General features: G+C 37.0%; 1 protein-coding gene across 7 annotated transcripts in view; it reads right to left on the bottom strand.

The window, feature by feature from the left end:
* EPHA5 (EPH receptor A5) overlaps positions 1-26,297 on the bottom strand; it is a 323,325-nt gene that overhangs the window by 284,057 nt on the left and 12,971 nt on the right. For all 7 annotated transcript variants that reach the window (XM_054688281.1, XM_054688279.1, XM_054688280.1 and 4 more), the window contains exon 2: positions 2,280-2,344. In XM_054688281.1, the coding sequence (XP_054544256.1) occupies positions 2,280-2,344 (65 nt within the window). The remainder of the gene's footprint in view (positions 1-2,279; positions 2,345-26,297) is intronic.

The following is a 26,297-nucleotide window of genomic DNA, read 5'->3' on the forward strand; positions in this document are numbered from 1 at the left end:
GTGTTCCCTGGATTGCTCTAAGAATTTTGTTTTTAAGATTTTATTTATTTTTATACAAGAACGGGGGTACAGGCCAGATGTGCGGGAGGGTAAAAGGATTCAACAGAGACAGAGTGTGGAACAGAACAGGCAGACTGACGAAATACACTGCTGAGGGGAGCAGCGGGTGAGGCAGGAGATGTCTGCTTCACCATGTGGGATTCTCCCTGGCCGGCCCAGATGGAACCCATGCTGCAGAGGCTGCAGACAGCTTCACAGCATGGTGCTCAACAGCCTGCGCCACCAGGGAGGCCCTAATCTAAGATTTTTGATAACTTTCAGCATTCTGAAAAGTGAATCTGACTTTTGCCAGTTTTTCCCTGACATTTATAAAGGAGAGAATTTACAGAGGCATTTATTCCACAATTTTTGCTGAAATCACTGCAATGATCTAAATTTTATCTAGAAGTAGATTGCTTATTTAATCATAAGTAGCATAGCTTACCAGTAGCACATTAAGGGATAGGTACAACTTATTAGAATTACTTATACTTGAATACTCAATTCCTTTAAAATGTAATTTTAAAATTTGCTTCATTGAATTAAGTTATTAACTTTAACTGCAGTAACACTGGTATATACCCATCGGGTATATATTGTATTCACCACCAACTCACCCATACTCTACAACCACAGGTCATTATGCTTCCCTCCCTCACTGTTCTTTCCCCTTCCTTCCCTCTCTCCCATTTTGTATCTCAGTTCTGTAATTAGCTATTAAAGGTTAGTTTTTCAGCTTGTCTTTATCTGAATATTAATTCAGTTGCTTTATATTCCACATATTACACTATCCAATATTGATCTTTCTCCCTCTGATTTACTTCACTTAGCATTATTCTTTCAATCTGTTGCTGTAAATGGTGTGAGTTTAAATTTTGATTGCTGAGTAGTATTCCTTTGTGTTATTTATGCCTTATAATATCTTGTTTTACTAGTGTTATTTTATAATATCACATCTCACAATGCAACCATAATTTTTAACAACCAAACAGTAATATCAGGAGACAGCACATTGAGATTAGGATGTTAACATATAAAATGTTATGAATTAGAACAATTAATACAATTTGTTTTACTTCCATAACAGCTTTATTAGTAAAGTACTAATTACACCTGGTTTTCTTATCCACTTAAAAGTTTCAATATTTGGAAAGAATGTTCTAAATTTTTCTATAAAATTCAATTATTTAATTAAATTGAAATAAACCTTTAAAGTTACATGAAATATATCAATGTGCATAGTTTTCTAAATTACTTACATACTTATACTATAAAGTTTTATGCTTTCAAATTATTTTTTTTCTTTTTCTTAAGATATAGATTAAAAATCTTTTACATCTTTTTCACATGTGGCTTTATAATGAATTTTAACTTAAAAATTTTAAGGTAACTATTAAGATTTTTAGATAATAAAAATTTCTGAAATATAAATTGTTATTAATATAGTAATAACCTGCAACCAGTAAATATTTTCTGTGTAACATAATGACTTCATGTTCCATTATTTTACTTATATTTCCATTTTCCATCTGATACATGAATTTGTTTTTAATTGACCAGAAGGTAATGGGATGATTTTTTACATTTGCTATATTTTAAGATTATTAATATTAGAAATACCTTAATATGTACATTTAAAAATTATTTACCTAATTTTCACCCAAAATATTTTATTAATAAAAACAAGTACTGATTATGAAAATATCCCAATGCAGCATTTTTTCTAAAAACTTTAATTGAAGAAAAATTAAAGAATTGAAAGAAAACCTTTGAATGACTACTGGCATGGTAAACTTCTAATATTAATGGAATGTAAAGGGTCCCTTACAATATTTTCATTCTCTTATGTAGTAAATTAAATACAAAACATATTCCTATTCAATATAACCAGGATAAGGGCAAACCAGTAACAAATACCCCTTTTTTTACATATATTAACCAATTCTACAAGTTTGTTGATTGTTTCAATGTGAAACTCTTCCTGAACTCTCTGAAGGAAACTTCATAATTTTTTATGGAAAAATATTCAAGGAAGAAAATAACAATTTTGAGTCACTGAAATCCCCTCCTTATTTGTCTTCTTTCCCAAGTCAGAGTTAATTAGAGGTCTCCCTTCTCTGCCCAAAAACCCTACTTCACTGAGCAAAAAATATGCCCAATAAATGTTCAGTCATGTGTGACATTTAACATGATGTGTACTCAAGTAGTTTAAGTTGTGGGGAAAATTCATAAAAGCTTACCCCATTTTTTGGAAAAGCAATCCATCCCAGGTCCCCCATGACAGTACGTGAATCCAGTAAATTCACTGAAAGAGAAAGGAGAAAATTTAGTGAAATAATTTAAAATGTGTTATTAAAAGTATACATTGCTTTATGTAATTGAAATGAGAATAATCATTCATTATGATGCAAGAGAACAAATGGTTTTGAATAAACATTTGAAGACAATTACAGCGAAGAAATATAAACATGCCATTACCCTAAGTGCTTTTTTAGTCAAACAAAAATAAATGAAAAGAATATTAAGAAAAAGAAAATAATGAAAGGAAAGTTCACAAAAGCCATAAGGACAATGCCACTTTTTTAAAGGCTCTAGGTTTGAGGATTAAGCTGCTGCTATAAAATTGAGGTTAACTGTATTGTTTTCTTCTGGAAAGCTAGTATGATGCAATTAACAAATAATTTACATTAAATAGAAATAAACTATTCCCAGGCCTGTAATATTTTATTCTGATTTAACCAAAATCTGTAATCCAAATTGCAAATTTAATTAAAAAACAAGTCTATACACATTTAACCAAGCCAAGGAAACCAGCAGCTCTCAGAGTTGTTGCTACTTAAGAGTCCATGGAATCCCCAAAGAAGTGCTTCTTATAAGACTATCAGCTAAATTTTTGAAAGGCAGAACTCAATTACAACTGGATATCTTAAAATATTTGGAAATCCCCCAAATGGAAGTCTGAATATTGTCACTGCAAAAAGGAAGGCATGGATAAGCACATATATGTGTGTCTGTGTGTGTGCAAGCACACACAGACACACACCCCCATTCACACATGATATTTATATTTCTAAAGGTTCATCCACTGTTTGCTGGAAACCAAACTATCTTATAAGGTGCATTTAATCAAAATGCTTTAGACTTGGATCATAGCTCATCTTTCCAACCTCCTATGAGTTAAGCCAAACTGATTTACCATTGCACAAGTCAACCACATTGAAAGAGCAAGCTTATGGACCCAAAAGAAAATAACTACATTATGCCAAGTCAGAGGTACTGAAGCTTCCTTAAAATGCATTCAAGAGCCAATATCTTGAAATGTCACTAATTCTAAAAGGATAATTCTACCTGAAATCCTAAGCATAGGATACTAATGAATAACAGTTGAGACGCTGAGTAATAGGTTAGAATAATTTTATAAGGGAATATAAAATAAAATTATGACTGAAGAAACTGGGATCACAATTGAAATAAAATTTTCTATACCCACAGAAAGTGTGTGCATTTAACCCTTGTTATCCATTTCGTTTCATACAACATATACAACCAAATCTTATAAATGAACAGTTTATAATAGTAACATTAAAATAAGTCAACAACTTAATTTTAAAAAAAAAAGACTGAAACATCTTCACAGGTCCACATCTCTTCAACTGTATGTTACAACACCATGCCCACCACCAAAATGCCCATGTTCTTCCACCATTGTCTACTGAGCTACATTTTCTCATTGCTCCCCTCCAATCCTTCCCACCCTCTCTGCTAACTTCAGTTCTATAGTCAGATTTCTAAGATTTGTTTTAGATTAGTTTGTCTGTTCCTTTGTTTCTCTATACTTCACATGAGTGAAAACATCTGAATTTTGTCTTTCTCCTTCTGACTTATTTTGCTTAGCATAAACTCCTCCAGCTGCATCTATGTTGCCACAATTGGCAAGATTTCATCTTTTTCTATAGTTGACTAGTAGTCCATTGTGTCTATATACCTCATCTGTCATAGGAGCACTTAGATTGTTTCCATAACTTCGCTATTGTAACAGTGCTATAATGAACTTAGGAGTGCATATATTCCTTTAATTTTGTGTTTTTGCATCTTTCAGGCGAGACCTTGGAGTCAAAATGCTAGATTATGCAGTGAATCTATTTTAAAACCTTTGAGAACTCTCCATACTCTTTTTCAATAGGGACTGGACCAATCTACATTCCCAACAAAAGTGTACAAGGATTCCCTTCTCTCTCTCTACACCTCTACCAACACTTGTTTCTGGTCTTTTTGGCATGGTCCTTTCTCATAGGAGCATGGCAGTGGCTCCTTGTGGTTGTTTTTCAATTCCCTGATGACAAGTAATGATAACCAGTTTTCCATGTGCCTTTTGTTAACCTATATATCTTCTTTAGAAAAATGTTTATTTAAACATTATAAACTGTGATAAAATATTTGCTAGTGACATATCTGATAAAGGTCTAAAATCCAGAATATATAAGATACTCTCAAAAGTCAAAGTTGAATAATTGTGTTCCATATCATTTATGATTAAGGAAATATAAATTAAAGTTACTATGAGTATCAATCTGTACTTATAAGAACTTTTGTCATTTACAACTCCTTTGACAAAGGAGCAAAGAATATTCAGTGGAACGTGGACAGTTTGTTCAATAAATGGTGCTGGGAAAACTGGCCACCACATGCAAAAGAATGAAACTAGACCACTACCTCTCACCGTGCACAAAAATCAACTCAAAATGGATAAAAGACCTGGACATAAGACCTGAAACCATAAAATATATAGAAGAAAATACAGGTAAAATACTGTGAGACATGCATCTCAGTAACATCTTTTGAAAAGCTTCTGTACAGCAAAAGAGGCATTAACCAAAACAAAGAGACACCCTGATCGGAAAAAAAACTTTTGCACTCATTTAACTGATAAGAGACTGATCACAAAGATATACAAAAAAATCAAATGACTCAACAAAAACAAAGTAAACAATCCAGTCAAGAAATGGACAGAAGGGCCTTCCCGGTGGCACAGTGGTTGAGCGCTGGGCTGCGAAGCTGCCTGCAGCCTCTGTAGCGCCGGTTCGATCCCTGGCCGCCAGCCAGGGTCCCACATGGCGCGTAGGCCTCTCCTGCCGCCCGATGCTCTCCTCAGCAGTGTACTTCGTCAGTCTGCCTGTTCTGCTCTCCACTCTGGCTCTGGTGATTTCTCTCACCCTCCCGTGCTTCTGACTGTACCCAGTGCTTGTATAAATAAATAAATAAATTTTTAAAGAAAGAAAAGAAAAGAAATGGGCAGAAGAACATAAAAGACACTTCTCCAAAGAGGAAATGCAAATGGCTAATAGGCATATTAAAAAATGTTCAACATCCTTTATAATCAGGGAAATGCAAGTCAAAATGCAAATCAAAGCCACATTGAGATACCACCTTACACCAGTAAGAATGGCACGTATCAAAAAAATATTAGCAACAGCAGATGTTGTTGAGGATGTGGCGAAAAAGGAACTCTCCTACATTGCTGGTGGGAGTGCAAACTGGTCCAACCACTATGGAAAGCTGTCTGGAGGTTCCTCAGTCTACTAAAAATGGAGCTACCATATGACCCAGCAATTCCACCCGTAGGGATCTACCAAAAAGACACAAAAACCTTGATTCAAAAGAATACCTGTACCCCTATGTTTATTGCATAACTATTTATAATAGGTAAAATCTGGAAACAACCCAAATGTCCAAAAATAGATGACTGAATCAGTGGTATATATGTAGTATATATGCACAATGGAATACTATTCAGCAATCAAAAAAGATAAACTAATGTCATTCGCAGTAACTTGGATGAAGCTAGAAGGAATTATGCTCAATGAAATAAGTCAGAAGGAAAAAGAAAAATATTGGATGGTTTCACTTATAGGAAGAATATAGGGGAACCAAATATGACATTAGGAGAAAAAATAACAATACAAAACACAACACAACAAAACAAAAAAAAAAAAAACAGACAATTATAAACCACATACATCCTGCAGGGGAGGAGGAGGGAGAGGGATTAAGGGAAGGAGGGAGGAACACAGGGAACTGTGGTGATGGTGCATGGGTACATTGGTGAAGGAAATTCTGTGGAGACTATACCTGAGGTGGGGGCGGGGGATGCAAACATTGTTTAAAAATGAACAATGTGGGCCTCCTTGGAGGCGCAGCGGTTGAGCACTGGGTTGCGAAGCTGCACGCAGCCTCTGCATTGCCTGTTCGATCCCCGGCTACCGGGGGAGGGTCCCACATGGCACACAGACCTCTCCTGCCTCACCTGCTGCTCCCCTCAGCAGTGTACTTCTGTCAGTCTGCCTGCTCTGCTCTCCCCTCTGGCTCTGGTGAATTCTCTTATCCTCCCGTGCTTCTGACTGTACCCAGTTCTTGTATAAATAAATAAATAAATAAATAAATAAATAAATAAATCTTTAAAAAAAGAAATGAACAATGATGTAAAAAATATATAAATAAAAAGAATATTTAAAAAAAAGAAAAATGTTTGTTTAGATCTTCAGTACATTTCTGAAAAGTTATTATTTAAAACAACAAAAACAAAAAAACACAAACCAATCCCAAGCTTTTCTACTATACACTAACCCACCAAATCTACCAGCACTCCACTATGTCCAATTTTTCAGTTATATCCATACTCTTTTCTTTTTTCCTCTGTTGCTGACTTTTTCTGGTTTCCATGGGAATAAAGCTATATTAAACTTAAATGTCCTTGTCCTCATTTCAGTTTTTCTGGGACACTAGGGCTATGTCTAGACATGACTAAATGCCAGGGGAGTGCAGAACCTAAATTGTTATGTTTATTCATCTTAATGGTTCAGTTGATTCACCTTTGATATTGAGCAGTATATCTGTGTAGACTAGATAAAGTATATCTGTGTAGACTAGATAAAGTAGAACAAATCATCAAGCTAAAGGTCTTCTACTATGATGGCATACAAACTGAACTTAATCCTCAATGGCAAACTATTATGCATAGGAATTCTAGGAATTCATATCTAGCCTCCTATGAGAAATACAGCAATCTTTATAGATGTCTTAATATGTAGATCTTAAAATATCCATTATTACCAACAGAATTCCAGATCTTTGTAAAATGTTGTTTCCTCATTTGAATTAATTTTAAATTACTATCTTTAACATATATTTTGGCATCTATAATGGTCTATATATGCACAAACACACACACCATTTATTTATCTATATTTATCTATGAAAGCAAATGAATAAACTCAAATACTAGCATAGCTATTAATATATTTTTTAAGAATTTGTAATATTAGAATAAATTACTAAACACATAAAAATAAAAATAACCACAATAGGAATATACATGATTTTGTCAAAAGATTTCCTTCAAACAGATTAAGAGGTTTACAGGAAATACATGCATGGCACTTCCCATTACTGTCTAAAATTGCTTCCCTCCTGAAAATGAATGATTTCATAAAATTCACACTACCCCATTACTTAAGCTAGTAACAAAACAACCAGAAGTGTAGACATAGGGTGTATAAATGTGAATTTTCAGAAATTCATTACCAAATTTGTAAAAGGGGGGGATTGTCAGTAATGAAACACAGTCACCAAGTATCTCCTGTGTTACAATTACAGTAATTAAATTGTTCTGAACAGTATATATGCTTGTTGTGAACTGCAATGAATACACAATGAGTATTGATCTTCATTGTACAACTTAATTAAAACTTGTCTGGGAGAAGCCACTAATGAATATAATTAGAGGAAATGTTTGATACCAGAGTTACTCTGGAAGACATTAATTAGATATCAGAAATCTTATGGAAAATGTTTTCATTCTATTATTTATATTTAAAATAAAACCACACCATTAAACTGAGAGACAGCCTTCAAGGTCATTTTCCCTCAACCATTGTATAATTAGAATGAAGATGGGCATATTGGTTGCTATTCTAATCAGTAATTAAGAAGATTGATTCTCCAGGAGAAATAGCTCTAAAGGGGTCATTGAATATGTAGTCTATGCAAATTCCTGAAGTTAATATAGGAAAAAAAAATCTCACTAATACACAAATTTTTAACATGTAAAAGTCAGTTAACTGTCCAACCAAATAACAGATCATAATAGAAACTAATGCAAACTAATCTGAAGTATGCTTTAATTTTATTACTACATGCTAATAATTTTAATGCTTTCTTGAACAAACAGAGAAAAGCTTTTAAAGAAAATTTGCTTTCAAAAAAGTCAGAGGTTGCTAACTGTTCTTTTTGTTGGAATTCTAGGGGGGGTGGAGTAGATGACAGAATGAATAAAATAGAATATTCATAAGAAGATTTCTAATTCCTAAATGCCACATATTCTAACAATTAAAGATTAATCTGAGTTAGCAACTCAAATATGCTCTTCAATGATTATAACTTTCAAATATTCATAATTTGCTGTGTTTCTCTTTGACTCCATTGCTTCCTCCTTAACATCTTGCTAATATTAGTCACAAAAAAGTAAAAAAAAAATAGTTGCACTGGGGTTTACAAAAAAGGTATAGAGGAATTAATGTGTCCTGAGACTTTGAAAAGCCTAAAGACTGCTCAGAGTTACCACCATCTATGGGCAAGACCTTGAGAGTATGTGTGATCTTTGTGTCATATAGGTTAAAGAAAGAGCCAAAAGGCATATTCTTACCATTATCTTATTTTTTTCCCTTTTCCATGATTTTCACTTTAACAAAAAAACTGGTAGCTGGACCTCCACCACAGTATGAAGAGAGAAAAATTTGGATTTGAGGTCAATAATATGGCATTCTCTCTTGCTAAAGGCATGGAAGCAAAGTCCCATTACATACAGAAGAATTTTGATGGCACTTGCCTATTGATTTTCATTTAACGATATCAGAAAAGCTACTGGATTCAATTACAGCACACATTTAACTAATCTGTGGGAACAAACCCCAGACATAGAGCTGTCCAGCCTCTCTCGATGGTCTTATTCAGCATAGATGTGACGTTTTGCTTCCGGGCTAAATTTCATAATTTGACAACTGCTGCAGGGAATAAAGAACACTTGATAAAATGAATTCAGAGAAAGAGGACATGTGTTTCCCATTAGAAAACTAAATTTGTAAATTTGGTAAAATTGTTATAGGTTTAAGGGTGTTGTATAGATTTCTAGCATCTCTTTAGTTAAAGGTAAGAACTCACAACCAAATGTATTTCCACAGTCAATGAATGGGCAAGCATAATTTATTTTGCAATATTGAGCATCCTAGGCAAACCACCTTTTTTAGAAAAAAGAAAAAAAAATACAGAAAAAAGAATTTACTTGGCGCTTACTACGTGTCTGATGTTCTACTGGGCAACTTATATTTGTTCTTTCATTTAATCTTTTCAATAAACCCAGAGACAAAACAAGAACAATGAAATTTTGCAGTAGAGTGTGCACTACTGCACCCCAGCAAGGAAATTAAGGAAGGATGAAAACATGAAGCAAAACATGAGGCTTACCTGAAAAACCATAAATCATGCCTATGACTTCCTGCAATCAAGTGGCTCAACCTGCCATGATTGAACTACCTTGATTGTAGATGCTTATCTCCCTGGACATCCAAAGGTCATGAATTAAACCTTTCACTTGAATGAATCTACTTTACTATATATGAAACACTGCCTTTGAATACTGCTAGAGAAAAATCCCACAACCAAGGAGACTGATTTATTTTAAATTAACAGTAGCCTCAAATGGATTATCAACATCATCTGACAAACCTACTATCCTTAGGAAATTAATTCCTTCACACATTAAACCACAAAGTAAAGATTTAGTTAAAACATAAAAAGAACACCACATTCTCTTCTAGTTAATACCCTCTCTCTGTACTCTTCTAAACTCAAGTTATTAAATGCAATGTCAATATCCCTATATATTTCTACACACCCTTCTCATTCCTAACTAATTGCAATCGTCTTCAAATTCACTACTACACTAAAATTTCGGTTACCAAGCTCAATAGTTATAATCATATATTGTAGTTCTGAATTACTAATTTGCCTTCTCTTTGAGAAACATTTTTCTACGGTCTCCATGAAAAAACTCCCAACGTTTGTCTTTAATGACTACATATGTCTGTGATTTTCTTCTAAATCTCTGGCTACTTGTTTCCATTTTAAGCTACTCTTCCTTAACTACCAACCTTAACTCTGATCAAGAGTCTTTTTTTGTAGACTCCCTTCACTTCTCATTCTATACCAATAATTCTTGACTAGGACTTAACCTAATAATAAAAGTTTCTTGAAAAAACAAACCAGTTCATATGCACATGGTACTAATTCAGACTGTTTAGGATAGGGAATGACTGGTATATTTATTTTTTGTTTGTTGGTTGCTTTTTACAGGCAATATTTGCATTTATCTTTCTGTGTAAAAACCCTTTAGAAGAGCTGATGACTTTCAAAGTCTTTCAGGTATAATGTTAATGTGAATCACCCCCAAATTCATGTATTGTGTCCATTTCTCTATTCTGAAATTTCTTTTTTTTTAAGATCTATTTTATTTATACAAGAATTGGGATATAGGCCAGATGTGCAGAAGGGTGAGAGGATTCACCAGAGACAGAACAGGCAGAATGACGGAAATACACTAGTGAGGGGAGCAGTGGGCGAGACAGGAGAGGTCTGCCGCGCCATGTGGGTTGTTCCGCAGCCGGCGGGGATCAAACTGGCACTGCAGAGGCTGTAGACAGCTTCACAGCGCTGCACTCAACCCGCTGTGCCACTCAACCCGCTGTGCCCACTTCTGAAATTTCTATTAATTCATTAAGCATTCTGCTGGTTATTAATGCATTCATGATACACAGTCACCTGAAATTCGGCCTGTCCCCAAATGGGATATCCTCCTGTCCAAGAAAAAAAAAAATTCCTCCTCCTGTGTACCATACTTCTGTGCATGTAAGAGAGTAGAATAAGTTGTTCTTTCCAGAAAATCAGCTAAGTCACCTTTGTCTTCCATCAATTTTACCCTCACATTGAATCAGTGACCAAAGGCAACCAACTCTAACTATATGCCACACATAATTCTCTAAACTGTTGGTGTGTTTCATTCCACATAAAACCAGTCCAGAAAAATCCTTGCTGTTGTAGCTTTAAACTTGAAAATTTTCCTAATTTGTCAGTAGAAAGGGATGATGCCTGACAATTTCTTCAAAATACTTTATCCAGAAAATCTTTCTAAGCTGCTGATACCATTACGTCACTCATTCACTCACTCAGTCACTTCAACCTTCCAATTGCGTGAGAATTTTTTAATGTGAATCCTTCCATATTTGCTTCTATTTCCCTCTCCATTCTCATGCAGGATTTTCTCTTCCTTCATTTTAGCAATACTGTACTTATTTCAGTTCCAATTATGCGGTCTCACTATTGATTCTGTTTTGTCCAATGAACTGTGAAGGTGATCTGCAAGGGAAGGGAGTTTTGAGAGGAAAACATTAGAAAAAGAAACTCCTTGCTGTCTTGGCAGTTGCTGGGTATGGGTGTATTTCCTGGAACTGATGCAGCCATCTAGAGAAAATAAGGAGAATCAGCAGGAAAGCAAAGCCTACAGATTAAGGTTGGCAGAGTGAAAGGGTGGAAATATCTGCTTCCAAATTATATCATAGAGTTGCTAATCCATCTAAATTTGAAACTTGCTCTCTTAGGACTTTCTGTTATGTGGGGAAAATCAATTTTGTTGTTTAATCCAATGGGGAAGTGATTTGCTGTTATTTGCCGAGGAAGACATCCTAACTGGTACAACTGCAAAATGGCAGAATTTGCAGGCAAACTCCTGCCTCTCTTTTACTGGCCTCATCATGGCTTGATATTTCCAATAGTCTACTTACAGATTTCCAATGACATTTTCAAGGGAATCACTTAAATTTGCAGCTCATTTATCTTTGAGGCGATATCAAAAATAGATTTTTGTTGTCTTTTTCAATCTTATTATATTGGGTTGTTGGAAAAGTCATGACACATTTTTGCATAGAATACATCATGCCTTTTTCAACAACCCAACATTATGTTTAACTATTGACTACAATTGTATTGTCCTTGTTCATTTAAAATACTTTCATCTCTACTAATTCTATTGTTTTGTTGTTCCCTTTTGTTTGAAAGTATTTCTCATAGTTATAAACAAAGATGTTTTTAGACGTCGCTCATCAAAAATTAAGTAGAATATTCATATCATAAAGAAGGCAAAAATCATTCAGAAATCTATACTAAACATTTTAAATTGTTACATGCTCTAAAACTGTGATATCTGGTGAACAGAGATGGCGAAAAATAATTCAGAACTAGTATCCACTGTATGTGTGGTATCCATACAAGATGTTTAGGCAAAAGTGACAATGAAGGGCCTCCCCTGGTGGTGCAGCGATTGAGCACTGGGCTGCGAAGCTGCCCACAGCTTCTGCAGTGCGGTTTCCATCCCCGGCCAACAGCAAAGAGTCCCACGTGGTGCACAGACCTCTCCTGCCGTGCCTGCTGCTCCCCTCAGCAGTGTATTTTGTGAGTCTGTCTGTTCTGTTCCCCACTCTGTCTCTGGTGAATTCTCCCACCCTCCCACACTTCTGACTGTACCCAGTGCTTGTATAAATTAATAAATCTTTTTATTTTTATTTATTTATTTTTTTAAAGATCCATTTATTTATTTATACATGCACTGGGTACACTCAGAAGCGTGGGAGGGCGAGAGAACTCACCAGAGCCAGAGCGGGGAGCAGAGCAGGCAGAAGGACCGAAGCACACTGCTGAGGGGAGCAGCGGGCGGCAGGAGAGGTCTGCGCGCCATGTGGGACCCTCCTCTGGTGGCCGGGGAGCAGCCGGGGATCGAACCAGCGCTGCAGAGGCTGCGGGCAGCTTCGCACCCAGCGCTCAACAGCTGCGCCACCGAGGAGGCCCAATAAATAAATCTTTTTAAAAAAAAAGTGACAATGAAGTCCAGAGGCAGTTAAATTAGGAATGATGAGCAATCAACTACATTCACAGGACACAGGGCATAAAAAAAATAAATAAATTATGGTTTTCAATGACTACCTTATCAGTGGTGGTAACCAAATCTGTCAAATCTTACATATTGATTTTATTCTAAAGAGAAAAGTCAACATTAGATAACACAACAAGCTTGAAAATAATCACACTACCCAACATACTTATTTAATAGTTAGTTCCATGTCACTATATGAAAATGTTCCTTACAAAATGATGTTAATCCTCAATACTTAAATACTCAAAAAATAAATGTTATTCACAATTTACCCTGAGAAAGGTGCATTGCATAGAGCATACTCATTAGTCCTATAGCTCTGGTTTTCTACTATACGAACTTACTGGAAGTTACTTTACTTTGAAGACCTCCATCTCATATTTGTATCATAATTTATTGAAACTAATACAATTAGATGTGTCTCTATTTAACATACATTATGTTGCTTAATCTAACACTGACCCTTTGATATGTTATTTTCATCATTTTACATATAAGAAAATTGAAATTGAGAAAAGTTAAGGAAGTATTATAAGGTCTAATAAGGACTAGTAAGTTCATGGCTGAAAACTAAATCAAAGCCAAATAATTACAAAGTTCTTTCTTTTGCTTCTTTGAAAATTCTAAAGCATATATACATTTATAGGTATATGATTTAGATATATTCATATATATAACAATGAGTTTTATTAAATAAACAAATTGTGAAAGGTATATTACATCATTATGGTAGCCAGCATCTACCATAATGCGCTAAATTGTACCGTAAATAAGTTAGAAGTCTTCAGACATATTATTCTAAAAAAAGCCTACTTGAGTTTTTCCTAAAGAAATAGTAGTTTATTATCAAAGGCAAAAGGATAAGCAGCAATGTAACAATAAATCCTCTTTCCTTAATGTTTTCTTTGTTATTCATGATGTTTTAAGGATGTTAATTGGGCCAAAACAAGGCATCTATTAGTCCAAATATACTTTCCCTTTAGATGTCAAAAAGTACACGATGTCAAAAATAGAATGAGAAATATATGCAAAGCTGATTCTTTGTTTTGAATGAATCCTTACTCCCACTCCCTAATTATTCCTAATGCTTGATTGAAATATACCAAATTGCAAAACAATCTATATAATCATTAGCTTTCCAGCCTTCAGGGTAGGATAAATGATGATTAGATCTGAACATGCACTAAACCAGACAGAAACTTGCACAAATTTATTGTCTATTTTAAGGTGATGGCATATTCAAAATGAGCAGACAATTGGATGGCCCATTAGTTATCTTTGTAAAATAAGAAGTGACCCAAATTTTGGTAGGCTGATGTAAACTCTACATGATGATTTTTTGTTCTCTAAAATAGAAAAAAATACATATCACAAAAAATCTTTTGGGCCTCCCCAGTGGCGCAGCGGTTGAGCGCTGGGTTGCGAAGCTGCCCGCAGCCTCTGCAGTGCCGGTTCGATCCCTGGCTGCTCCCCGGCCACCAGAGGAGGGTCCCACATGGTGCGCAGACCTCTCCTGCCTCCCTTTGCTCCCCTCAGCAGCATACTTCGGTCCTTCTGCCTGCTCTGCTCCCCACTCTGGCTATGGTGAATTCTCTCACCCTCCCGTGCTTCTGACTGTACCCAGTGCTTGTATAAATAAATAAATAAATCTTTAAAAAAAAAATCTTTGGATAAGTTTTTTATCATCAAAAATTAGTCAAAATATAAAGCAAAACAGAGAGAAATACTAATAGGTACTATATTCAATAATTGTCCGTGGTTGAACATAAACATTTGTCACTCAATTCTAATTATGCACCTCAAAATAACCAGTAGCATTCAAGCTGAAATATTTTTAAGTCAGTGTATTAATATGCAATGAATTTTATGTCTTAACAGGATATGATTGAGGATCAAGAAACAATACTTTTTTGACTAATGAACTTGGTACCTAATATCTATTCTTCAGTCAAAATATAAACTAGGTAGTTGACTAATTCTTATTTTCCATAGAAAAGGAAATAATTACTTTCATTTTTCTTTTGTATTGTGACAGACACTTGCATACTTATTAATTATTCACATCCATTCTCTTCCTTTGGTTTCAGAATCTCACTCGTGTTTGGAGTGGCAGTATGCCCAGCACCACACAATGGGTCATGACTGGTTTTAGCAAATAATGATAATCATGTTTCTATTATCTTAGGCTCCATTGAATCTGGTGGCCTTGTTACATAGGTTTGGCCAATGAGATATAAACAGAAATCTGCTAGCTAGTTTCGGGGAAATTTTGCTTTCTTAACTGAAAGAATAATACAGTTGACATGACTCTTGACTCCTCTTTCCCTTCTTGTTCTGAACTGGATGTGATATTTGGAGATGCAACTATCTTCTTGCAACCAGGAAGCAACAATCTTGATAGACAAAAAAAAAAAAAAAAAAAAAAAAATCCCGCAACGACTCCCATCCTGACATTAGACTATTGAATCTAAACTACCAGGTATCTATTCTGAAAATACTTTCTCAAATATAAAAAGAATCCTCTACATTTTAAGTCACCAATGTATAATTTTACTATTATTTGCAACATAATACAGATAATACATAAACACCTGAAGAAAAAGTTCAGCTCACTTGTTTATCGTCTATTAAAGTTCTATGGAATATGACACCTGCAAAAGGTGGGCTCATTCCTTTATAAATATTTATTAAGCATCTGCTTAAGTAATAAAAACTCATCTTGGTCCTGGGGATACATCAGTGAATTAAACAGGAAGCATCTTGCTTATTACCCAAACTTTCCATTGCTTGACTATGAGAGAAAACACTTGCTTGAATTTAAACTACCTGTGAAATAATCATTCTATATCCCTGGAGTCAGACTCGCTTAGGGTATAATTATCTAAATTAACTTTTGGCACTTAGGGATAGATATGAACACATTCAAAAGGAGTATAATATTATCTAGGAATCTAAAGGGGAAATGTTAATGCATATATCTGGATCAGTTCTGATAGCAAATGGCACAATCACTGATTATATATCCAATCATACTTAGTTTTTTGCATTTTCATATTACCTTTTACAATTCATTAACATATTGGATGTCTTTAGGGTTCATTGTGTTACATGATACTAATACATGTCACCTTTAGCCTTAACACATTTTCATATTTTATTTTAGAAGATTAATATTAGAAAATATTTATATAACATTTCCAGTGTGTTAATCATAAGGACGTTCATTCTATCTATCTTTCTATCTATCTGCCTACCTACCTATATACCTACCTATCTACCTATCTACCTACCTACCTAAATTTGGTGAGGTAGTCTCAGTGCGGTGTTTCTGAAATTGCCTGCATTAAAATTACACACAGTCTAAAACCTATAGAATTAGGATGTAGTAAATGGTGTCCAGGAGATTGCATTTAGAATGTCCCCTCCACCCAGTATGTTCTTATTCTTACTTAATTAGCATTACATAACTTTTGAATTAAGCTATGATCTGTTCAATGAGACAAGTCTACTTATTGCACAGTAAAAATGTTGTGGCAATGTCAAACTGAGTCTGAAAAAGCTGTGCAACTATACTGATCCCAGAACAAAGATAACACTCTAAGTATCTCTGTTCTAAGGGTTCTTTTTTTTTTTTAAAGATTTATTTATTTATACAAGAACTGGGGTAAAGGCCAGATGTGCAGGAGGGTGAGAGGATTCACCAGAAACAGAGCAGGGGAGCACAACAGGCGAGACAGGAAAGGTCTGCTGTACCATGTGGGATTCTCGCCAGCTGGCCAGGATCGAACCCACGCTTCAGAGGCTGCGGACAGCTTCACAGTGCTGCGCTCAACCACCTGCGCCACCAGGGAGGCCCAGTAAGGGTTCTTTAGCAGGTACAAAAGTTACAATTATTTACTGATATTCTAAAACTACAGATAGCCAGATTATAAATCCATGGATTATAAGGGACTTGTTTTAATCATTTTAATTCAGTGAGTCCAGATGGGTCTAGACATAATATATTTTGTTGTTGTTAGATATTATTATTTATATGTCAGACTTGACATATTTAATAATGTTCTGAAGTTGACTCTGATAAGCTCCTATAGATTAGAGAACACTGGCTCAAAGTAAACTTTGCCACATATTTTAATTTGTTGTTAAGCTAGATATCTAGAAAGCCACAGGTGAGGTCACAGCACATTGATCTTCTACACAAAATCGCTTTTACATTTAACATGTGGTTTTCACACTTAGCTCACAATGGCCCCTGTGGTTCTAAAGAATTGTCTCAGAGGTACAGATGAAGGGAGGGAGGAGGTAAAAACACAGCCAAGAAACTGAGTAACTCTTTTGTTATCAGCTTTATGTATTGGATTTCTATGGTTATTTGTTTTGAAAGAGAGTTTACTGCTTAAAAATAGTTCGAAATCCACTTCTAATATTATGTTCCTGGCCTTCAACAATGACGGTAATAAACTATTAGGATGAAAATCAGTTCTGCATATATTGAAAATTCTGATCATATCATTTAATGCCCCAAACACAAATATAAGTGTTTAGTTTCCAAACAAAGGGGAGGTTCCAGGTTCCCAGCCCCACCCAATGAAGGATTTGGCTGAGCATCCATGGAAGGACTCAGGAGAAAAGATCTGCAGGAGGCACATGGAGCAGAGAGACTGGTGAAAAAGAATCCAAACATGCTTCTTGCCTTGGATTTGTTCCAGGGACTTGGGGAACATGGAAGGAGACACTTAGAAGAAACTTGGGTAAGAAACAAGAGAGGAGGCTGACAATGGCAGCCTTTATCTTGATTTATATTTTCATTTTGCTCTTTTCCTTCCAGATGTGCTGGCCTCTTCTGTCCCTTTCCTTTGGTTCCCCACCAGAAGGTGCCTTAGACTTGTGGCAAAGCTTTTGGGCCAAACCTGTTTGGCTGAGGATTTACCCACAAGGGGTAGGTAGATTTGGGTGCTTAATTTGGAAACTATATCCTTTCTTTCCACTTCTTTCTATTGCACACTAATTTTATTGAAGTCCTTTTCTATTGAAGATCTTACACGTGTTTAAGCATTCTTATGCATTTAGAGCATGCAGGTTTTGGGGGTCTTGGGGTGCCCCTCAGTTTGCCCAGTAACACAAACACCACAGTGACCAGCTTATTTCAAATCCCAGAGTCAGGAAAAAAATGTGTTTCTTGATGAACTGACAGATTTTTGACCAGGAATCGAGAACTGTGTAACTAAAAACTTGTACTTAAGTTTTCTGTTCAACTGCATTAGCATTAATGATAGTGAGACGTTCTTAACAAAGGTTTTCCATGTGTTCATATATTTTACTTGCATTTTATTATTCCTGTATAAATTGTTTTTCCTACAAAAATGTGATTTTAGTAATAAAACATGATTCTTTCCTTGAAAGATGGTGTGCACAATTAAAGCACAAATCATAATGCTAACTACATTTAGGTAAATGTAATCTCTAGCATATGGGTGTAACCAAGAGCTTATGCATCAAACACACCTGGTTCCTTTCCTGTTTATTTGTTGTGTGACATATGCAAGTTACTTAGTTTCTCCCAACCCTAATCTCCTACCAGTGAACAGTAATAACAGCCATCTCACATTCACATTTACTATAAGAATCAAGAGATTACATGGTTATAGTCCTCATAGAAATGGTCATTATTATCATTCCCATCTAGAGAAAGATTCAGATCAAAGAATTCTTAGCTCAGTAGAATATACTGCTATTTCTGCTGTATTTATTATTATTTTTAAAGTAAACAAAGAGACAGTTAATCAGGAACACTAATCAGACACTGGATAAAACTAAACACACTAGCCAAACTACTTCAATAGTCATTTCTCACTACATTTTAAATGTTCTCCATTATAAATCTATTTTTAAATGTGAATTCTATTCACATGGTGAATGGTATCCACTTTCCTACTACTCTCTCTGCAATATTAAGAATTCCTTCCAAGTTATAAATCGAAAGTGCTTCATAAAGTAAGTGACAGTCCAAATAATACAGGAAATCCAGAACAAATGAAAGAGTAAATCCATCTCTTCCCAAGAAATGTAGACCATTAAGAAACATATGTTTTATATTAATTGTTTTTCTAGAGGTAAAATAAAATCATGCTTAAAGCAGAGAAATTTATTTTGTGTTGAATGATAGTGACTCAAGTCATGAATTCTGAGAATTTATTGTAAAAAAGGGAGCAGGAAAGCAGTAGCTGAGTAAGTCTTAATGAAATAGTGACCAAAAAATGTCTACTGATCCTTGTCTAGTTGTTTACCAATCTCAATAGAACTTTTTTCTCATTGATTCTTTTGGTAAATCCAAAATATTCTACTGGTAAATTTTTTCCTAATAACTTGTTTGGGTTGGCAAATTGCACATTTTTTCATTAGAAGTTTAGAAGAGACTATAATACCAGAGATTCTAAGCTCCCTTACTTATAAATTTAGAAGAAGGGCTATTCTGGTTCCACCAGCAAGGGAAGTAAGTGGTAAGACTGGGTGTTTTTTTTTAAAGCACTGTCTTCAAACAAATGAAGACATTTCTTAATAACATTGGTTCATTTAACATAAATATACTTCACTGAGGAAATATCAAGCACTGTTTCTGGCTTTCAATGAGTTTATAGACAGGCCAAGCTTTCTTTATATAGATGCATGTTATACATGTAAAAAAAAAAAAAAAAAAAGCCTTGCCAGTTTTCTTGTAATTAACTTGCTTTAGTTGGCAAATGATACTATCTCTGTTACTGGGGAATTAACAGGTCAGAAGAGAACTTTCTCTGGTTAATCTTTATTTTTTGTAGTTATTTCTATTCTGTTGAAATACTCTAAGTATTAAAAAAAGGAGAAACCCAACACTAATTCAATGTGCTATACTTCACATGGAATAAGAATTAACACACAATCTTGGGGTAACTTGAAGTGTTCTTACTTTATTGATCTAAGTAAAAAGATCAAGTTAGTCAGAGGAAGGAAGGACCTGAATGTTTCCTAGTGAGCACCCAGAACCCCAATGCAATAAAAGCAGGCTTCCCCCACAGAAATCTGGAGTGCAGGGACAGACAATAGTGTCAGGAAAGGCAGAAGCAAATCCTGAGACCTTGGTACCCAGCTCAGGGAGTTTATATTTTATCCTGAGGGTATTGGAGAGTCATTAAAGGGCTTACTAGGGAGTAAACAAGGGCTGCTAGAGCAATTGAACTGAAGTGAAATATTTTCCTCCTAATATTTTCATTCATTTTAAATTAGACTATACTCACTGACTAATACAGAAAATTAGATCTTGTGGAGACTCAACCCACACTATTTTTTTAGAACATATATTCTTGGCAATTATATAATTCTCACTATGTACCAGAATTTTTACAAAGTATTTCATTATGCAAACTCATTCAATTGTTACAACTCCAAGCCATCATAAAAATCCCCATTTTATAGATAAGAAAGCCTAGGCACAGAGGTATTCTTGGTTGCCCAAGGTCACACAGCTGTAAGTGATTCAGCAAGGCTCCAGGCCAGCGATATACTGTCCCCCAAAGTGAAACAAAGATCCTGCACTTCTAAGACTGTGATTTTGAAACGAATTCTGATTTTCAACAGATAAATCTTTATGTGTTCCTGTTTATAACAATGATTTATTTAATCCATCCTACAGACTTTTTGATGAAAGTCTCATGAAATAATGTAGGGTAGTACATTGTATAAGCTACAAAGCTTTGTGTAAGCTACTTGCAATGTAAGTTGCATAAAAGTGATTATAAAATATTTAATATAACCCTCTATATAAGGAAAATAGAAAGCACCAAGGGGTTGCCTTGGATAGGAGATGAAAGATGAATATATTTTCTACTGAACATTTCAGTCCCCTCATTTGTTATCAGAACTATTGCCAAAAATATGTCACAAGTTAAGGCCAAACTGTATTTTCAAAACAGCCCTCTACTCCCAACAAAACAAGGGGTGATGATCAACAATAGTTAGCACTTTTGGGGAGAGTTTAACAATGAAATTTCTGCACACAAAGGTAAATCTAGAGTGTAGACTGAGCTAGGGATTGAAAACTGGTTATCTTACATACAAAAGCCTGGGCATGTGGAAGATTTTGAGCAAAGATGAAAGAAGATATCAAAATGGAGTAAATCAGCTTGGAAGAATCTGATGACAAGCAGTTGGTCAATAATTTAGTAAGGAGAAAAAAACTTGGGAGTTACAAGTGACCAGGAAAACAGTTATACCCAGTACCATACATGGAATTTTTGTATGCACAATTACTATACTTTCTACTCACTATAAAATGATCCATTGTTTGGTAGGTAAGGGCAAGATTGTTGACAAATTGAGGAGAGAAGCAGACTTGTGCTTGAAAGACCACCTTCCTTTTTGGCAGAGGGCAGGGGTATTATCCAGCCTTATAATGGAGTAGAAGCAGTGGTGGGCAAGGGTCTGCACGTTTATCCTTGAAACCAATTGATGCCAGCTTGCTTTTGCCATCACCTGGTGGTCAGCAGTTCAGAATGTTATCTTCCTAATGATGCTTTTTTTCCCACTGAATGTAATAAAACAAAGTTGTTAAATCTAGAAAGTAGATGAGGAAATGGGAGGACTTATCTGGTGGGACAGAGAGAGACATGTCCTTCATTCCTGTTTCAGTACATTCCCACTATAGAAGAGATAAGAGCAATGCTGTAAGGTTTTGAATGCCGATCTCTGCCACTTTTAGATCTGTACCCACAGACAAGTTATTTAACTATTTCCTGCCACAGATCCTTCATGTGTAAAATAGGAATAATAATAATGGTATCAGCAGTAGCTGTAATAATAATACTTCCTAGGTATGTTTAAAAAATATATCAATAAATGTATGTAAACTACTACTTGGAACAAGGTCTGGCACACTGGATGTCAATAGGGAATGTTAGCTGTAGTTTTTGTGTACAGGTGTGCACCCATGAGCATGCAAATTCATATGTGCATTTCACAAGTAGATCTGTATATACTCCAAATTTCCTTAAACCTGCTCATGCCCACCTATATAAACCAGATAAATCCTCAGAGAATTATATTAAAACCTTTCAGAAAATATAAAAGGCCAATTATGTTTTTAAGTAATATTTCAAATTCTGCATATAATTAAACAGAACAGAAAATTGTACATTTCAGATTAAAACAGAGGTATTAAATTATAGCATTAGAGGGCCTCCCCGGTGGCGCAGCGGTTGAGCGCTGGGTTGCAAAGCTGCCCGCAGCCTCTGCAGCACCGGTTCGATCCCCGGCTGCTCCCCGGCCACCAGAGGAGGGTCCCACATGGCGCGCAGACCTCTCCTGCCGCCCGCTGCTCCCCTCAGCAGTGTACTTCGGTCCTTCTGCCTGCTCTGCTCCCCGCTCTGGCTCTGGTGAATTCTCTCACCCTCCCGCGCTTCTGACTGTACCCAGTGCTTGTATAAATAAATAAAAATAAATCTTTAAAAAAAAAAGAAAAACTGTGACATTAAAAAAAAAAAAAAAAAAAAAAAAAAAAAAATAAATTATAGCATTAGACTTCAGGAAATGACTAAGGATTTAATTCTCCCAACTATGCCCTTTCAGCAGGATTTTAGTGGTCAAAATGTATTTATTTTTTTAAAAAATTTTCACATTATGTTTACTGAGATAAACTAGGTTTACATCATTGTTTTTGCTTTGGGGTAACTACATGTATACATGTATTATATATATTGCATTTGTGTATTATATATTACATATGTATGTGTGCATTATATATATTTCATGTGTGTTATATGTATTATACATGTATGTGTATAGGGTTCTATAGAAAAGGTAAAACAAAAAATATACTATTCTAAGACTAAATATACAAAATATCTGGAGTTATTTTTTGATTTGTTTTGTGACTAATAGAAACATCTAACCTTCACCTAGGAAATAATGAGGTAAAATGTAGCATTGATAGTCCAGGATCATTGTACTTATGATTTTCTCTTTTTTTCCTAATCAAAGTGTTGTTCTATATTAAATAATGAAGAAACCTACAGATAATCAGGATAATATAATGTGGTGGATTTTTCTCTTAGCTAGTTCTATGCAAAATTTTCATTTTCTTTTTTTTTTTAATTGTTTTCCTGTCCTAGATTCTCTTTAATCATCCAATACAAAGAAAATGATACGTGGGATTGTGAAATCTAATCTCAAATACCCCATACTTACTAGGAGGGGAAATCACAGAGACTTACATTTGTTTTGTCCCTGCTTTGTTCTATGAATTTTACTAGACAATAAATATATTGTATCATTTGATTTACACAACTTTATGAGTGTGCATTAATAATTCACTGTAATTATGTAGAAGCTGAGGTTGATGGTTCAAGACTATAACAAAGCTCATACCACTATCTTTATTTTTTTTAAAGATTTATTTATGCATACAAGAACTGGGGTACAAGCCAGAGATGCGGGGGTGGGTAGGGGGGTGGATGAGAGGATTAACCAGATACAGAGACAGAGTGAAGAACAGAACAGGCAAACTGACTGAAATACACTGCTGAGGGGAGCAGAGGGACAGACAGGAGAAGTCTGCTTCTCCTGCTTCTCCTGCACATGGGTTGCTCCCTGGCCAGCCAGGGATCGAACTCATATTGCAGAGGTTGCGGATTGCTTCATAGTGTGGTGCTTAACCCTTTATGCCACCAGGGAGGCCCCATACCACTGTCTTTACATCTCTACATTCTTCACTCCCAGTGAGAGCACAATGACTATAAAGTCAATTAAAATTAAGCTACAAGGCCCTCAATGACAAGAGTCACTTCCATGTCATTGAGGCATTAGCAATGTGGTCATTATGTCCATGTTTCTGTTATACTTGCAAAAGTAATCCATTTTTGTATTATTTTTCTAAAGAAATTTTCCTTAAGTTTAAATCCACAAAACTCCTGCAGCAGTGTTTTCTTATATCCTAATTGAAAGGTCCATGCAGGAAGCCAGAATGCAGGAGCCAACCAGGAAGCCCACCTGGGGGGCAGGAATGTGGATACCTGCCTGGAGGACTCAGACAATGAGCCTCCCCCCTCCCCCTATGAGTCTCATCTCAGACAAAGAACCTCTACCTGCCCTACAAACTTTTCCCGCCGTACAAGCCCAACTACCCACCTGACCTCTCCTCGCCCTATAATACCCTGCTTCCCCCTAACAACGTGCGCGACTCCACTGACCCCCGCCTTGGGTCTGTGAGGTCCACCCGGGGCGCAATAAACTTTCCCTCCCTTTGAGAAATGTAGCCTGGCTCTCCTTTTCTTTTCCACGCCGAACCTTTCATCTTGGTGCCGAAACCCGGGAAGGCCGTGTCCCCTGGCGCCGGGGCCGCCTTCTCGTCCCTGGGACCTCTCCTCTCCATTGCAGACATCTCACACCCACCACCGGCCTTAATCCTTGGGGTAAGTCACTGCATGACCCTCCTTCCTGGGAGGCCCTCGCCTCTGGCTATTCGGCTCCTTTCCTAACCTCCTGTTTTGGTCGGCTGTCCTGTAAACCGTGGGCCCACGTCAGCCGACCCCCGTTACACCTAGGCCTGGATTTGGGGACGCCCGTCCAGACTAGGTGCCCTGTCTAGGCAACAACCGAGCGGTGGAGACGTCCCCCTCGCTTGTTTGCCCCCTGCCTGTTGGCCAGAACCGGACCGGGGGACGCCGCGATCCAGGGCTGTGCCCCCTGTAGGCCAGGTCAGGCTCGTGGGACGCTGCGTTTCTGACACTGTGCACCCTGTCGGTTGGGGAAAGGAGCCGATTTAGTCATGGGGTCCGCAAATTCCAAGCCAAGCCGGCCACACCACTGGGATGCCTTCTCTCAAACCTCGGTCCCTTGGGACTTAGGCTACATAACGCCTTAAGCGTCTTGTCTAACGCCCTAAGCGTCTCGTCTTTCACTGCAACACTGCATGGCCTCAGTATCAATTGGACAATGGCTCCCACTGGCCCAAACATGGCACTTTTGACTTCTCCGTCCTTACAGACCTAAATAATCCTGTCACCGCAATGGAACATGGTCAGAGATCCTTAGGGCCAGGCTGTCTTTCTCCTGCGCTCCGCCCCTTCCCTCCCTCCTGAAAACCTGCTGTACTTTCTAAGTCTCGAGACTCCTCTCTTCGCCCTCTCCAGACCCCTTTTCTGCATTCTCTAATCCTCTAAATTCTCAGTCTTCACCTCCTCCAGCTCCCCAATCCAGGCCCTCCCTCTCCTTTCTTTTCACCTCCTAGCTGGCACACCCTCTCCCTGCTGATCCTCTTCTCCCTCCCCTCAGGGAAGTGGGTGGGAACTGAAGAAAAAGTTAAAGTCCGGTTCCTTTCTCTGTCTGATCTCTCCCAACTTGAAAAGTGTCTTGACTCTTTCACAAACTATCCCACTACCTACACCTAAATTTCATTATCTTACCCAAGCCTATGACCATACATGTCATAATTACATGTTATCTTCTCTTCCACGCTGACCTCTAACCTGTCCCCTAGCTGGTCTCCAACCGGCAGCGCCTAAACCTATAAACTTTCATAAGTTCTGAAAAATTACCCAGTCTTCCTCAAAAAACCCTCCTGACTTCCAAAGGCTGACAATGGTTCTCAAACCCCTATCCGGGATCTGCTGAACATGGCCTTTACAGTATTTAACAACCAGGAAGAATGGGACAGGGCAGAGAGGGAACTCCGCAGTCACCAGAAGGCTGAGCTTCAAGCTCAGGCCCCAGTAGCTGCTTTGAGACCGCCAGGCCCTGCTCCTCCAACGACCGCAGACCGACAGAGGACGACAATGGGCCCCATGGGCCCCAACCGACTGCCACCGGGAGCCTGCTTCAAATGTGGCCGAGAAGGCCACTGGTCCAGACAATGCCCCAACCCCCGCCCTCCGCCAGGACCATGCCTCATCTGCAACGTCCAGGGTCACTGGAAAAGTGACTGTCCCTGCACACCTGGCTGTGGTGGGCCAGTCCTTCCAGTCCCTGCAACTCTTGCCACCGGCGGTCTTGGGTTTGGCGGCTGAGGACTGAAGAGGCCCGGACTCATCGACTCCGATAACCTTGAGGAGCCCAGGGTAACGGTCAAGGTAGCAGGTAAGTACATCTCCTTTCTGGTTGACACGGGGTCTACCTTCTCTGTCCTCCCCTCCTATTCTGGTCAAGTTTATCCTTCTCAGGCCTCGGTTACGGGAGTTGACGGCCTTCCTTCTCGGCT

Source organism: Talpa occidentalis, unplaced genomic scaffold (assembly GCF_014898055.3).
Source record: "Talpa occidentalis isolate TD23 unplaced genomic scaffold, MPIMG_talOcc4v2.1 talOcc4.6, whole genome shotgun sequence".
In the NCBI taxonomy this organism is placed as follows: domain Eukaryota; kingdom Metazoa; phylum Chordata; class Mammalia; order Eulipotyphla; family Talpidae; genus Talpa; species Talpa occidentalis.